Source organism: Schistocerca americana, chromosome 2 (assembly GCF_021461395.2).
Source record: "Schistocerca americana isolate TAMUIC-IGC-003095 chromosome 2, iqSchAmer2.1, whole genome shotgun sequence".
NCBI lineage: Eukaryota > Metazoa > Arthropoda > Insecta > Orthoptera > Acrididae > Schistocerca > Schistocerca americana.
The window spans coordinates 305,137,392-305,154,726 of record NC_060120.1 but is presented as its reverse complement, the minus strand read 5'-3'; the positions used below and the strand labels follow the sequence as shown (position 1 = coordinate 305,154,726).

The 17,335-nt window shown below is 38.5% G+C and overlaps 1 protein-coding gene across 6 annotated transcripts in view; it reads left to right on the top strand.

Annotated features, from left to right (window-relative positions):
• LOC124590946 overlaps positions 1-17,335 on the top strand; it is a 278,651-nt gene that overhangs the window by 214,139 nt on the left and 47,177 nt on the right. For all 6 annotated transcript variants that reach the window (XM_047131688.1, XM_047131689.1, XM_047131690.1 and 3 more), the window contains one exon: positions 14,027-14,223. In XM_047131688.1, coding sequence (XP_046987644.1) covers positions 14,027-14,223 — 197 coding nt within the window. The remainder of the gene's footprint in view (positions 1-14,026; positions 14,224-17,335) is intronic.

Sequence of the window (17,335 nt, the reverse complement as noted above, 5' to 3'; positions counted from 1 at the left end):
TTCTATTTTGGTTAACAGTGTAATATCTATGGCTGCATCCTTACTCTGCATACTGCCTGTGAAGGGCATGGCAGTAAGTTCTGCTTCAGGAACGACTTGAAGTTTTAAATAATTTCTTTTCACAGGGAGGCCTACAGTATGGTGCAATTTCAAAACTGTTTGTTGTTTTTACTTTAATGATTTTGTGAGAGAAGCTGCAGTTGCATGGTAATAAGTGTGATTATTGTTAGATTTGTTGTTGTTGGTGCTTTTGTTGTTGGAGACACTGTCAGTATATGACAACTTTCACCTCCATTCACCATTTGATGTAGGTGCTTCTACATTATAAAAACAGATCTTATTCAGAATAAATTTGCATAATCTTACAATCAGAAACACAAAATCAACTAGATTTGGTAATACTCAAAATTATTAATTCTTTGCTAAAAACATAATTAGTTCATGCTTATGGAATTTTACTGCTGATATGCACGCCTGGAGAGTACTTAAAAAAGGGTGCAGATTCTTTGAATGTGTTCTGTCAATCATATGTTCATAATTACCTTTACCTTTAAATCTTTTCTTTCTGCACTTGACACTCCTTGAAGTTGTGATCCTGCTACATAGTGCCACTCGTAGCTAAATCGAACTTCTTCACTGTCTGAAGGAAGGCACTGTGATAAAGGAAAATTACGTTTGCTACTCACTAGCTACGAAATCATGCAACATCTTCTTGTTAAAATCCTTCTGTAGTTAACACTCCCCATAACACTTCCACTGCATCAATTTAGATTAACATTTAAGCTCTTAATAACCAAACTTATCACCAGACGGATCATTCGTATCACAAAATCAAGAAGTAAGTAAGTACTTAACGAATTAATTCCACACAGTATTCTATTTTTTTTATTTTTTATTTTTATTTTTTTTATTTTTATTTTATTTATTTATTTATTTGCTCTCCTCGGAGCCACAGCCCTTGTCATCATGACTACTTCATCTTTGAGGCCCATGGCACCTCCAAGTCACAATGTCAAAGTGTAAATGGCTCCTTCTCACCAGCAGAACACTTGCCCTCTGTCGCGCCTTATGGCTGTTTTGTGCTTATATTTGCATTTTGTATCTGTGCATAAATCAAATTGCACGCACAGTATGCGAACTTTCCTCTGTAACTATTACCACAAATCAAGGTTTCTACACAACCATCTTTCATCGGCATAGTAGAAACGAAGTGGGGCATGTTGCTACCTGGAATAGTAACATATACCACCACACTTGCTAGACAGAGAATATCACATCAGACTTGAGTTCCCTTTTATGTTGTTGGTTGTTGTTGTGGTGGTGGTAGTGGTAGTGGTGTTTGATTTGAAGAGTGATTTGATGCAGCTCTCCATCCTAGTCTATCCTGTGAAAGCCTCTACATCTCTGCATATCTACTACAAAGTACATCCCATTTGATTCTGTTTTCTGTATTCAAGCATTGGTTTCCCTTTACAATTTTTATCCCCCACACACTTCCCTTCATTTCCAAATAGATGATTCCATGATGATTCAGTATGTGTCCTGTCAACTGTTACCTTTTTTCAGTCGAGTTGTGCCACAAAGCTCATCATTCTTCAGTTTGATTCAGTACCACCTCTTTAGTTATTTGTTATGCCCATCTAATTTTTGACATTCTTCTCTTCTTGTCTAAATTGCTTACGTACAAAACCTCACACTTCTGGTATACAATATATTAACACAAACTCTCCAGGAGATACAGTCTTAAAATAGCATTGTCCTTGTGGGCAGAGAGATTTGCATGTTCATATAACACTAATGGCTATGCCAGCAGTAGCATAGCTACTGGCAGTGCTCCCAAGTCAGACTGGTCTTAATCAGTGAACCAGATGGAGTGTGTCTCACAACACCCTGTCTTCCCACTTCCTGTTCTTGACCCCTTCACATTTTTAAGAAAAGGGGAAATGAACCTTGACAGCTGTAGAGAAAGCAATTCATCTTGGGGACGTTTATCCCAAAATCGAGAACTGTAGTTCTCCAGGTTGGTGGTTGGCAATGGGTTACTGCCTTGTAACAAATGACTTGTTAACAGTAAACAGACTACAAAATAGATGAAAAATGTAAGAACAAGGTACACGATTTGGAACATGGAATATTTGGTGTTTGTATAAACAGGTGCCTGAGTCAGTCTAGTCAAGGGTATGGTAAGATATAAGATAGATGTAGTTGCTATACAGAAGTTCACTCGGAGGATATTGGTATCCGCCATGTGGTCTTTAATGGAAGAAGTGAGATCGGACACTAGTTGGGCATTCGATTTTGTGCGAGTAAGGCTCTAGCTACTGATGTACCTGGATTTTCATCAGTGAACAAAGACATAAAAATATGCAAAAATGTCATTTGTGAACTGCCATGCACCCACAGAAGAAAGCACATTCCAAGTGTTAGATGAATTCTGTGTGAAACTGGATGTAGTCACAGACACCTTCAGCAGTAGCAGTTGTAAAGTCCTACTGAGTGATATAAATGCTGAAGTGTAAAGAGATGACTTATTCCATTTAACAAATGGGAGACACAGTTTATGTGAACTTTGCGACAACAATGGCATTAGGCTCATAACTTTTGCAATGCTGTAGGGAATGTTCATCAACAGCACAAATTTCCTACAGATGGGTATGCATAAAAGAACTTCAGTTTCACCAGATGGGAAAACAGTTAATCAGACAGATGACATTGCAACTGACATCAAAGCAAAGAACTGGGTGATGGATGTAAAGACTGCACAGAGTGCAGAGACTGGGAGGAACCTCTTCCTAGTAAGAAGTTGGCTACAAGTACAGCCCACAACCAGAGTTAGTAACATTCTTAAGAAAGCAATCGGCCACCATGTCAATGCACTCAAAGATACTACAAAGAAAGATGTATTTCAGCTCCAGCTCAGCAGGTGCTTTGAAATTGTGTAGAAAGAGGATTTACAAAAGAACCCAGAAGAAGTGTGAAAAGAAATCAAGGATGGAGTAAAAGAGGTTGCAGATGTGGTCATCAAGAAGAGGATCAGGGGCAAGAATATTTGATTTGGGGACAAGTGCGTTAAGGCATTAGCCAAGAGAAGAGAAGCTACAAGGTGCAGATTTTGCACAAGGGAAAGGACATTTTAAAGAGGTATGGAGAACTACCCAAGCAACCTTGAGGAGAACAAAGAGAATGTATATCAAAGGAATGATAGAGGATGTTCAACAAGTTTTCTCGGGGAAAGTGTTGCAAAAGATGTACCATAAAGTTATCTCCCTTAGTAAGGGATACCAGAGCTGTCAAAAGGACAATAATGGGACCATATTTGACTCCAACATTGATGAGAGATGGAAACAATGCTTCAGGGATTCCTAAGCTGTGATGAACCTAAAGATCTGTTGAATTTCAACCTCGTGACATTGTATATTTAGAGCATCCAGTACCTATACTGGAGGATGTAAGGAATCATACAGTGAAGCTGAAGAACAACAAATGTGCAGGAGAATATAGATTCCAGGCAGAAGTATTTCCAGTTGGAGGAGAGACTTTTCAGTAGAAAAATCACCATCTAGTCGAGAGGATCTGGATTTTGTAGGAGATTCCAGAGGACAGAAATATAGCAGTAATCAGCTGTATATACAAGAAAGGTGACAAAATGGACTACACCAACTACAGAGGACATGCCCTCCTGAATGTGTCCAACTGCTGCATACTGGATAAAATCCAGCCATTTGCAGAAGTAGTTATCAGCGAATATCGGGGGGGCGGCGTTCACCTGTCTACAGCTTCTGTGTGCAGTGACAGCTCACTGAGAAGAAGTGAGATTATGGCAAAGATCTGCAAAGATTTTAAGAAGTCTTATGAGTGCATCCACTGGGAGATCCTGATGAATTGCCTAACCAAGTTTGGAATATCCAAGAAACTCATCATCCTTAGATAACTGTTCATCTGGCTGATTCAAAAGGCAAAGTGAAGCTCTGGAATCAAGTCGCGGAGAGCTCATACACAAACACAGGGTTGAGACAAGGAGATGGATGTGTCACCAATATTGTTCATCTTGGCACTTGAAAAGATAATGAGGAAAGCTTTCCATAAGAATGTCAAGGGGATCAAGATAGAGGATGAGAAAATCACACAGCTCGCATTTGCCGATGATGTGGTCTTGTTGTCCAGATCTAAGGAAGAACTGATGCAGATGAGTGACAGGTGGAGATGGCAGCGAGCAGAATCGGTATCCTTGTGAATGAATCAAAGACTGGGTATTTGATAATGAACAGGACACATGTCTGTTCAAGAGACCCATTTCGGCCTCTGGTAGTGGGAATGTGATCATGCGGAAGGGTTCACAATTTTAAATATCTGGGGGTAATCCGTTCAGAGAACACATCTTGTGAGGCAGAAATCAAAGCAAGGATCCAAGCCACAAACCAATCATACTTCATTCAGCCTGAGTCAGCTTTTTAAATTGTGAAGTCTCTCAAGGAATTTCAAACTGCAGCTGTACAAAACACTGATCCAAACAGTAGGGCTATGCGGTTGTGAAACTTAAGAGTGTGCAGAAGAAAGACTTAAATAATCTTATCATTTTTGAGTGATGAGTCTTAAGGAAGATCTATAGTCCAATACAAGATGAGATCACTGGAGAATGGAGGATCTGGCATAATTGTGAGCTGGATGAAATGCACTATAGATCTAACATTGTAGGCAGGCAGCTTGTATGGTTGGGATATGTTGCTCAGATGGATAAATGCTGATGGCATTTAAAATCCACAGATTTTGCTCCCTGATAAGGGAGACCACTAAGAAGACCAAAGAAAAGGTGGAGAGGCAGAATCCACGAGGGCCTGCTGCAGATTGGCATAAAGGTTGATTGGCGGCAGAAAGAAGGCACAAAACAGAATCCAGTGGAAGAAGAGCCTTGTAGGTGCTCACAGTCTTCTGTGCCTAATTATGTAAAGTAAAAGTAAAATATAGTAACACAGTAATAAGATTTAGTGATCAAGGCTTGTGATCATGTATTGCAGATGTTTCTAAGGTTGAACACATCTTCATTTTAAAGAGAATGATCTCAGAAATCTACATCCACTATGGTGCTTGCATGACCTGTAATTTCACTAGCCAGAATACCTTTATCATTGTCAATGGATTGAGTACAACCAAGATTTAAAAATGTCAAAATTATTATTCCAATTCTTCTAGGCATCTACTATTTCTCTCTAATTAATGGTATGTATCCTACTGAGTGGAAACAAAGTTTAATAGTACCTGTACCCAAGAATTAGTAACGTTCATGATTAGCTGTCGATTTACCTTAATGCTAATAACATGTATGACAGATATGTATTAGGCTTGCTAGGATGTCATAATACAACTATTACACTCATAAAAGTGACCTAGCTCATAAAATCCATGAACAGATGATAAATGTGCGTTTTAACATTACTTCAGTCCTGAAAGGTGTATGATATCATTATTTCAGTACCTTACTTCTGGGAAAGAAATAATTGAATAGCAAATCTGTTGTTCCCAGTCTTGGTAGCCACTCTGAAATGCTTCAACTGGTAGAGCCTTTAACATGTTGGTCACATTCTTTTGAATGTTCTACAGAGTCCCAAAATGATTTCCTTTTAAGACATTTTTTATTTTGGGAAAAGAAAAGAGTTACAAGACTCGGAGCAGGTGAATAGGGGGGCTGTGGAACAACAGGGATGTCTTGTGAGATAAAAAAAATTACATGATGGAATTAACCATTTGACATGTGGCATTGCCATGATGCAGCATCCACTTGTCTGCAGTGACTGGTCTCACTCCGTTCACCCTTTCCGTAAGACTTTCAAAGACACCTTTGTGAAACACGTGGTTGGCAGTTTGTCCTGGAGGAAAAAATTCTTTATGCACAATACCCTTACTGTCAAAAAAGCAAATCAGCCTCATTTTGGACTTTGATTTGCTCATTCAAGCTTTTTTCAGCTGAGATGATGTCTCATTTTGCTACCCCTCACTTTGCTACTTTGTCTCAGGTTAGTACTCAAAAACCCAGGACACATCACCTGTGATCACATGACTAAACCATTCATAGTCATTGGCAGTCCCCTCAAGAAGATCAGTACACATGTTTCTTCGATTGTCCTTCTGGTCAGTTGTGAGATTTTTCGGTGCCGTTTCTGCACAAACCTTTGGCATGTGCAAATCTTCAGTCAAAATTTGATGTACAGTGAAAATGTTCAACAAGTCACCCGTCATCCTTCATGTTAAATGTCTGTCTGATCTTAAAAGAGCATGCACACATTCAACATTTTCATCAGTTTTTGAAGTTGAAGGTCTCCCTGAGTGAAGTTTATGTTCAACGTGTTCTCAGGCTTCCAAGAATGATTTGTGCCAGTGAAAAACTTGCACTTTTGATAAGGAATGTTCCCCATAGATTGGTTTCAACTTTTCAAAAGTCAAATTCGTGGATTCCTCAAGTATAACACAAAACTTGGTTGCACAATGTTGCTCTAAACTCGGCTGTTCCATTTTCGTAACACACAACAAAAGCACTTCATTGATGGCACTCTCAAAAATCACGTGATAGATGTACAGCGTTAAAACTCGGGCTGAATGTCTGTAAGGGATGATCACACTGGTCTAAGCAATAGAACAACATAGCATTGCCAGATTGCTCACAGTGTTGTCAGTCTATTACTTTTCTCACATACCTGTTATCCCTCTTTTCCCTCTGTGAGGAAAGAACTAATGGGTCTGAAAGCTAGAAGTGTAATATTCTCTCTTTTAAATGTGTCTCTCAGTATTAATGGAATTTTGCCTTGTGAAGGCACAGTGCGTACAAAATAAATTGACCACAGCTGCTCAGATGGCACAGTAGGGCAGATGGCCTCCATGCAGTAGCAGAGCTGAAGCCTTCACACAAATGCATGTCTCACAGAACTTCCAAGCTACAGTTAGTGAGCCTGCAAATGATAATATTAAAAGGTTGTATTTGTATGATGAGTAATTTGCCAAATACAAAAGTTCAAAATCTGTACTATGTGACTAGAGCACTGAAAATAAGAAATCATCACATAAATGAAGATGAAAGGAATATATAAGTCCTAACACCCACAGCAAGAAGGAAATCTCGCTAAACAAATTTAGTGGGTAACGTATCATAGGCAATACCAACACTAAAATGAAGAAGGGACTGGTATCCAAGTAGTTTGATCCCTTTCCCCCCTTTTAAACCAACCAACACACAACCACAGAGACATCCAAATGCACTCTCCCATGATAGAAAAAAGCTAGTGCTCGAAACATAGGGTGTATGCTGTTATGTTTTACTGGGTCCATGCATAGATCTGCTATAGGTGATTGGTTGTCTTTCCCTTATTTAAACATGTTAGACATTTTACTGGTATATTTACACCCTCATCTGCCTTACCCAACATAAATTTTGTAATGTGGCACACAATCTTCCATGCCTGACAACAAAGCACTTTCTCTGCACCCATAGTTCATGGAGACTGCATGGGACGTTGAGCAGAAGAGAAATGGCAAGGACACATGAAGTACATTGGTCTGCATACGACACACAGTTGACAGCTGACTAGCAAACAAAAGTGCACACCTCAGCAGGCCACATGCAACCAAGGTGGCCACCCTTTAAGAACAAAGAAATGGACTTAGCAAGTACTGTGATCAGAGATCACATTATATAGTTCAAGATCTAAGAGGTGGCCAGCCTTGCGTCTCCTTGTAATTTTATCACTTTCTCCAGTGAATTATTCTTTTGAGATCACTAACAGTTATTCCAATTTGTCGGGTCATTCATCCAGGAACTCAGGATTATAATCCTCACACCACTGACCCTGTGGTGGTGGGGTATCTTGTAAGCCTCGTCATGCAGATAGCTGTATTGTAGGTACAACATATCTGAAGTCTAGCCATGGAGGGGCCAGATGAACATATGATTCCTGAAGGTCAGCATCAACATTTTCAATAATTATTGGTGAAACAATGTAGATGATTAACTGATTTGGCCTTCTAACCTTAATGAACAATTCTTTGCTGTGCTTGATACCTAGTGGTGTGCACAGATGAAGGCAAGGGAAAACTCCAGCCATTATGTTTCTCGAAGGCATGCTGTTCAATTGTTTGGTTTAATAAGGATGTGACATCCCAGAGGGTAAAATATTCCAGAGGAAGAATATTCCTCCATTCATTTCTCCAGGTGGGGACTACTCAAAATATGTTGTCAATCAGAAGAAACAAACTTCGGTTCTAGTGTGTAGCAATTGCACAAAGGTAGGAAAATAAGGAGATGGTATCTTGAGGTGGTTGACAGTATCAGAGGGAGCATTAGGCAATGAATGGCTGGCTGAATTTGGTGTAAAAAGAAATACAGTAGAAGATATGTGGGTACCTTTGAGAGATGATATAGTGAAAACAGCACAGGAACCACAAGGCAAAAAGATGAAAATATAAAATGGAGGAAACACAGCGGTCAAAAGGAAATACAGATGTCTAGAAACTGAGGTTGAGATGAACTACAAAATGGCAAAGCATGAATGGCTAGTGGAGAAATACAAAACTGTTGAAGGTTGGTTGACAATGGAATATGTGTAGAGGCCACATATAGGAAAATTAAATAAATCTTGGGAGAAAAGAGAAGCAGCTATATTAATGTCAAAAGCTCTGAAGACAAGATAGTACTAAGCAAAGAATGGAAGGCTGAAAGGTTTAGAAAATATACACTGAAAAGCCAAAGAAACTAGTACACCTGCCTAATATCTTGTTGGGCCCACACAAGCATGCAGAAGTGCCGCTAAACGACGTTGCATGGACTCAACCGTCTGAAGTAGTGCTGGAGGTAACTGACCCCATGAATCCTGCTGGGCTGTCCATAAATCCGTAAGGGTACGAGGGGATGGAGATCTCTTGTGAACAGCATGTTGCAAGGCATCCCAGATACACTCAATAATGTTCGTGTCTGGGGAGTATCGTAGCCAGCGGAAGTGTTTAAACTCAGAAGAGTGTTCCTGGAACTGCTCTTTAGCAATTCTGGACGTACGGAGTGTCGCAAGTCCTTGGTAATGCACAATGGACATAAATGGATGCAAGTGATCAGACAGGATGCTTACGTATGTGTCACCTGTCAGTCGTATCTAGGTGTATCAGGGGTCTCATATCACTCCAACTGCTCATGCACCACACCATTACAGAGCCTCCACCATCTTGAACAGTTCCCTATTGACATGCAGGTCCCATGGATTCATGAGGTTGTCTGCATACCCATACACGTCCATCTGCCCGACGCAATTTGAAACAGAAACTCATCCGACCAGGCAACGTGTTTCCAGCCATCAACTGTCCTATGTCGGTATTGACAGTCCCTGGCAAGGCATAAACCTTTGTGTCTTGCAGTTGTCAAGGGTACATGAGTGGGCCTTCAGCTCTGAGAACCCATATTGATGATGTTTCATTGAATGGTTCGCATGCTGGCATGCTGACACTTGTTGATGGCCCAGCATTGAAGTCTGCAGCAGTTTGCGAAAGGGTTGCACTTCTGTCACGTTGAACGATTCTCTTCAGTCATCATTGGTCCTGTTCTTGCAGGATCTTTTTCCGGCCACAGCGATGTTGGAGATTTGATGTTTTACCGGATTCCTGACATTCACGGTATACTGGCTCATGCGCTGACAGTAACACCATGTTCAAACTCACTTAAATCATGGTAACCTGCCATTGTAGCAGCATTAACCGATCTAACAATTGCAGAAGAGACTTGTTGTCTTATATAGACATTGCCGATCGCAGCACCATATTGTGCCTGTTTACATATCTCCGTATTTGAATATGCATGCCTGTACCAGTTTCTTTGGCACTTCATTGTATAAAGAGCTGTAAAACAAAAGAAAGTTCAATATAGTATTATGGAAAGGGAAGGGAAAGTGAATGTAGCTGTCCCCGCCATCTCACTATTATGAGAAGGATTTGACAGAGCACTGAGAGACCTTATTTGAATCCAGTCACCTAGAATAGAAGACGATTACATCATTACAAAACTGTTGCAGAAGGTATGAAGTGTTTGAGACAAGAAAAGTTCGCAGACCTCAAGAAGCATGTAATAATTATACCACCAAATTGCACAGGTATCAACAAGTGTGAATATTATGAAACCATCAGTTTAACAAGTCATGGGTGCAAAACCTGATTATCTGCAGAAAAATGAATCTACTTATAAAAGCTGACCTGGGGAATTAATTTGGATTCTGGAGAAATATAGAAACACAGAAGGCAATACTGATCTTCTGACTTATAAGATAAACTGAAGAAAGATAAACCTACAGATATAGAATTTGCAGATTTAGAAAAAGCTGTCGGCAGTGTTGACTGAGATGTACCCTTTGAAATTTTGAATGTAGCACGGGCAAAATGCAGGGAGCAGAAGACTCCCTACAGCTTGTACAAAGACTATCTGCAGTTTTAATATGAATATGAATAGGAGGTGGTAGCTGAGAAGGGCTCAAGTCGGAGTCTCTCATGTCATTCAGTCTGGTAAATGGAATAGACAGTAAAGGAAGCTAAAGTATCCTATTGTGGGATGGTACACATAGAAAGTAATAAGGTACCCAGTTAGCAACAAACAATAGAATTTTATTTCTATAAAGAAGCAAACAAGAACATGAACAACAAAAACAATTTCTCAGCAAAAGGAACATAAGGAAGAAGAAATGTCACATACGCATTATAGTTCCATGAAGGTGCAAGAAAGAGCACTCAGTCTATGACAATTGATGTCACTGCTGTAGGCAAGTTCAAAATCAGTTGCACTGAAACCAAATTTCCACTGGTCAAGAGTTGCAAGTGGTGGTACTATTAAGGCTGCCTAATATATGAATACCAGGAAGTTAGCCAGTGTCACGTGGTTTGTGAATGCAAGCTAGTGCCAGTGATGTCCGGTGATCGTGGCGCTCTTGTTATTGCAGTGGATGTCGCGGTGAACTGGAGCTGTATTGGCTGCAGGTGTCTGTCAGGGCGGCAGCTCACAGGACTACGTTGTGTGGCATGTCGATGAAAGCAAAACCAGGGTAATGGAGTGTAGCCAAACTATATCAGGCAAAGGTGAGAGAATACAATTAGAAACACAGGACGCTGAGTACTAGTTGAGTTCTGTTATTTGGCAGCAGAATAACCAATGATGGCTCTACCAATCAGGATATAAAATGCGGACTTGCAAGTGTGATAAATGCTTTTGTACAAAAGTGAAATATGTTAATTATTGTTCGAAATGTGTGTGAAATCTTATGGGTCTTAACTGCTAAGGTCATCAGTCCCTAAGCTGACACACTACTTAACCTAAATTATCTTAAGGACAGACACACACACACACACACCCATGTCCGAGGGAGAATTCGAACCTCTGCCGGGATCAGCCGTGTTAATTATTAATATAAACTTAACTCCAGGAAGTCTCTGCTGGATTTCAGCAGTGTAGTCTTATATTTAAAACTAGCTGCAGAACACTGCGTTGCTCAGGTATTTATTTACAGCTGTGCCCGAGACTTCATATGTGTGGAGTTTATTTTTGACTTACAAAGCTTCTTGCTATACAGTGTATGAAGTAGTATGATTGGGGACATGAATCATAAGCTTGTTTGTTTCATTAACACAAGCGTAAGCCACATAGAGTTGGCCATGCTAAAAGTAACTGACACTAAGGCCCGTGCCTTCAGCATGCAGCGTCTGGCCTGTGAAGGGTTCTGAATCGCGAGGTAATGCATGACACTCTTGATCAGTGTTACATAATATCTCACTTTTGCAAGAGTTCCCAAAGAGCGAGTTAAAGCCTGATGTTCTCCAGCCACATCAAGTCTCACCTCATGATCTTCATTGGATTCTTAACACCATGTAGCTCTCAGTCTTCTAACCATTCTCATGTATTCATAAAGACTTGACCGCTTCATAGGAAGTTTTATTCATAAATAAAACAAAATAAAAATTTAATGAGTAGGCTACTGAATCATACAGTAAACTTAATAATTTTGTTTCATAACAAGGAATATAAATAAAGCCTATCAAAAACAGCAAAGCAATGTTGTTAAGTTTTAATAAAAAAAGCAAAATCAGTAAACCTGGATATAGTGGCTAAGTAAATTCCATGTTAGTTTGTATTTGTAAAGATTAAAAATACTTCTGTCACTGAGATAAAAAAATTCCCTAGTAAGGAAGTCAAATATAAATAAAACCTATCAAAGGAAGCAAAGGAAGTCTCTGTAAGTCCGTCCTTATAAAAATGGTTGCGGGAACTCGGCAGTTCAATATAGACTGTCGAAGAATCAAAAACCCCTTTCAGCTGTCTAAGTTTTGAATTGTTATTTTATTTGAGCGCCGAAAGTGGTTGCTTAAATAAAATAACAATGGGAAATTTAGACGGCTGGTTCGACGCTTAAGGCAAAGCAATGTCGTTGAGTGTATAATACACAAAGTGAAATCAGTAAATCTGTGTATCCTAGCCAAGTAAATTCAGTATCAGTTTGTATTCATAAAGATAAGATTGTGGTGCTTAACTTTGCTACTGATACGTGCTTCTGAAAATATGTCTGTCACTGAGTTAAAAAAACTAACAGCACCAGTCATTGGTTCTTTGGCATGCTACACCGTGATGGTTAACCATCCGAACCACTAAGCTACGCAGACAATGTTAGATGAAACTTTAAATTACAATAAAATTTTTCCCATGTTCATATTTTGATGAAATAAAGCCTAAATGTTGCCCTACCCTTTGCTCAAGTCACATGTGAAAACTGCATGAAAATTTGAGTAGTCATTTTGGAGACTAGCATGTTTGAGCAAACATACACAATAGTTAGCTTAAATAATGATTTTATTTTTATTTATTTATTTATTTTCTTTTTTTGTGATCCAATTGTGATGAAATAAAGCCTGTATGTTGCCTCCAAGCGACACTCAAGTTATCTGTAAAAACCCCATGAAAATTCATCGAGTAGTTTGGAGATTAATGTGTTCAAACAGATATGCCAGTTTTACAGTTTTATTATTAGTATAGATATGGGTGATAAGCAATACTGACAAAAGGAGTATACAAAATTTTGAAATATGGCACTATGGAAGAATGCAATTAGAAGGATGGATCGAATAACTAATGAAAAGGTTATGAATTGAAATGGGGGGGGGGGGGGTTGAGAACTCTGTGGTGATTAAAAGAAGGATCGATCAGTTTGACAGAACACTTCCAGAGGCATTTGAAGTAGTTAATTAGTGGAAAGAATAATTAGTGGAAAGAAGGGTGGGGGCAAAACCAATGTTTGATTACAATAAATGGGTTTGAGAAGATGCAGGTTTTAGTTATGTGAGGGTGAGGGGACTTGTATAGACTAACATGGGGATCTACATGAAACCAGCCTTTTGACTGGGTGCCAAAGAGTATTCCCTACTTTGATGATTGAAAATTCAATGTAGGTAGCCCTGAGCCTCCTTTTGTAATGGTCTTTGTACATTTCCTTTACTGGAGAAAGAGGGAGACAGGTACGAGAAAATTAAGGAAAAGAGAAGTATTTATTAGCTCTGTTCACAACACCCACAAATAGATGTTCTCTCTCTCTTTCTCTCTTTCTCTCTTTCTCTCTTTCTCTCTTTCTCTCTCTGTCTCCTTTTTACAAAAGTTTCTCCTTCACTCTTTTTTTAAATGGAAAACAGAAGATTTTGACAGATAGAACAATGACCCGCTTATTATTAGCTGATCAACAGGGCATATTAGACACAAGACATAATTGCTTCCTCCATACCTTTTCTATTTCAGTCACTTCTGTTGCTTTTATCAGTCATGTTATCTGTGTGCATATTCTAAAATTTGTTTCTTCACATTATTGGTTGCTTCAAAAATAGTGTTTTGTTTTACAATATAGTATACGGTGTTTGAATTAAAGTAAATTTTTACTTTGTAAAGACACATGCAGTGAGGATGATTTGCACAATGTACCTTAAGTTGATTTTGTTTTGATTTGTTAGTATAGTGTCTATATTTTTGTTTCTGAAGATCTGATTGCATCGGAGCTTCGGGCAAATCTGCTAACAGAGCATCGGCGCCTAATGAATGAAGCCAAGCATCGATGGGAAATGGAGAAAAAGAGGGCAGTTGAAGAAACAAAAAAGAAGCAGTGGTGCTCTTATTGTGGCAAGGAGGCAATCTTTTACTGCTGCTGGAATACTTCTTATTGTGACACTAATTGTCAGGTAAGCTTATTTTTTCAGTAAACATTTTTAAGATCTTTCAACTGAATAGACAATAACAGTAGTATTCTCATACTAATGTAATAGTTTATATATGTAAAAACAAAAATGATGTGACTTACCAAATGAAAGCGCTGGCAGGTTGATAGACACACAAACATACACACAAAATTCTAGCTTTCGCAACCAGGAAAGAGGGAAGGAGAGGGAAAGACGAAAGGATGTGGGTTTTAAGGGAGAGGGTAAGGAGTCATTCCAATCCCGGGAGCGGAAAGACTTACCTTAGGGGGAAAAAAGGACGGGTATACACTCGCGCGCACACACACACACATATCCATCCACACATATACAGACATATTTTGCTATAAATATGACACTTAATGAAATAATGACATAAAAAAATGATAAAATTTCCAAGATGGAGTTAGAAATAGAAGTGCTGCTTTGTTATTGTTTTATTTGCTTGTCATCTGTGCTGCTTTGTTATTGTTTTATTTGCTTGTCATCTGGAGAAAGAATGTCATTGTAGTTTGTTCAGTTATCAGCTTCTTACCTCACCTAGAAGGAAATGCATCATTGGAGGACAGTAGAATTCCCACATTAAAATATTTGTTGGTACATAACAGATTTTTCTTTTTTCTACTTAAGAATTTTAAGGAAGATTTGCAGCATAAATATGTCAGTAGTAGCGTGCGTAATTTGTAAGGGCAAATATTCTCTATTATAGAACACTGAGAATGTTGTTGCAATAGTTTAGACACTGGACTTCCATTCAGGAGAAGTGAGGTTCAAACTCCCATCTGTCCCTCAGGTATAAATTTTGTCAAATTATGACACTTTCCAAGTGTTGCTGTTGAGCTGTTATAGTTTTCATAGTGTACTTATGTCTATGCATTTTCTATGTAATATTACATAATATTGTTCTTACATCTAGGTGGAATGACATCCATAGTGCATTGTGGAGCGAGTTTTCTGTCTAGTAATAGTCATTACTATGAATTATGCACTTTATTTTGTATGTGACTTTGAGTGATTATAGATAGCACTTTTTTACAGTTATTTGACAGTTTTCACTCCAGCGATGCCGTATGTCTACAGAGTAAGTCGCTTTTTGGAAGTTCAGGGATGGTATTTGAGTTTCATAAATTGTAAATTTGTAGTTATACAAAGCTTAAGGTTATCTGTTGTTTTTTAATACGTCATGTCTTTTTTATCTATGTTCTTTTTCTTTTACAGAAAAGTTTTCTAAGATCTGAAACTTAGTTAAGGAAAAGTTTATTGAAATAATAGAAAAACAAAACAGGAAAAAATGACATGACACACAAAAAACATTAGATTAGATTTGTCTTGCACCTGTTCTGATATCCCGAGCAGCTTCATACTTTCTTCTTCATGTGGGTGCTTCTCTTGCCTTTTCTTTCATATAAGTTGTTTTCCATTCCCATTACAGTATCTTACATGACCCTTTTCCTCCCTAATGAAATCTATTTGGGTTATAATTCCATTGCCGCAAAAACTAACGTTACCAGTCGAGAAGTCTGCTTTTAAGTCCTTCTTTCTTATACTTAGTCCGATGATACAGTCCTCAATTAATTTATGAACTACAAGGAACACACTTACCAAAGCTGCATTTCCTATTTTAACCTTCAGCATGGTCTTTATCCAGACGTTTTGTGACCTGGTACTGATGTTAGAAGCTCTGCCTTGTGGGATAATTTCTTAAACAAATTGTTTGAAGTCACATTCATGGACACTACAGTATCAAGTACTACTTTACAGGGACATCTAATATTTTGACGCTTGTAGCTGAAATTTGTGCTGTTGGATATACTTGGGCACGTGGATTTATATCTTCTGTTATTTCTTCAACTATACGCATTCTATCTTTGTGCCTAAAGCAGTGAACTTGTGGCTGATAGTGTCTTGTAGCTTTAATATTGAACAATCCTTTGGGGTGTGACTCAGTCATCTGTCATTTAAACATCTATGCCCTGTTGAATTATTGGTCTCTTCTACCTCTGAGATTATTGGCACTTGTTTTCTCCATCCTTGATTATCTGTAAGTCTTGTTTATGGTAAATTCTGGTTCAAGTGTTTCTGATTATTATTGTGGTGTAGCCTGGATTGTATCTTCTACCATATCTTCATTGTTTATTCCTGTTTTGTCTAAAATTGTTATTCTCATTCTACAGTCTTTGTCCTGCGTGCTGTATGTTGTTATTGCTTGGGACACCAACATTACTTATCTCCTTTCTGTTGTTTCTATTCTGATTGTCATTGTAACTTGATTGCCTATTATCAGGTAGCTTGGCCTTCAGTATTCTTAAAATACCCTTATGTTCGACTGTTTAGTCACAATAATGTGCTTTATTCAAATATTTCTCAAGGTATCTTCTTAAGTTTCCATTCATATATGAAAATGGTGTGGGATTATTGACCTTCTTTATAAGTCTTTCTTGTGTACCTCTTGACCAATAGTAGTTTTACAGTGCATCTTCAAATTTCTTGTATGTTTTGTAGACATCCATTATGACTGTAGCCCATAAACTACCATCTCCTTCCATATATCCAGATGCATAACTGTTTTTTTTCTTTTTTTTTCCTGTCCATGCTTGTTGTAGTACTCCTCAAAAACTACGGATAAACATACTAGGAATCATGGTTCTTTTACCAGAAGAGAACATTTGAAGTTGTCATTCTCCTCCATCAGCACATTTGCGCAAACATTAGATGATGGTTCTTGTAAGACTGTTCACTTGGACTGGTGTACTTGTACTGATCCACATGTGTAATTGTATAGTGACTCATAACATAGTGTTTGTTGTCTTCAGTCTCCTATACAACCATTCCTACCATCTTTGATTGCGTCTTGCATATCTTCTAAACCCTTCATGCATGTTTCCATTTAGTGAATTCTATTCCAAGCTGATCTTGTACTTCCTTTAGCTATTGATCCACCTTATTCCTTGAGGGTAAACCAACATTAGTTATGTTCTCAACTGCTTCCTTATGCCTTTCTTGATACATAGCAAAACTTGTTGTTCTTTACCCACTGCTTAGTTATCTATCTGTTTGGCAAATTGTTCTCGTTTCATTAGGATTTGTTGTTCCATAA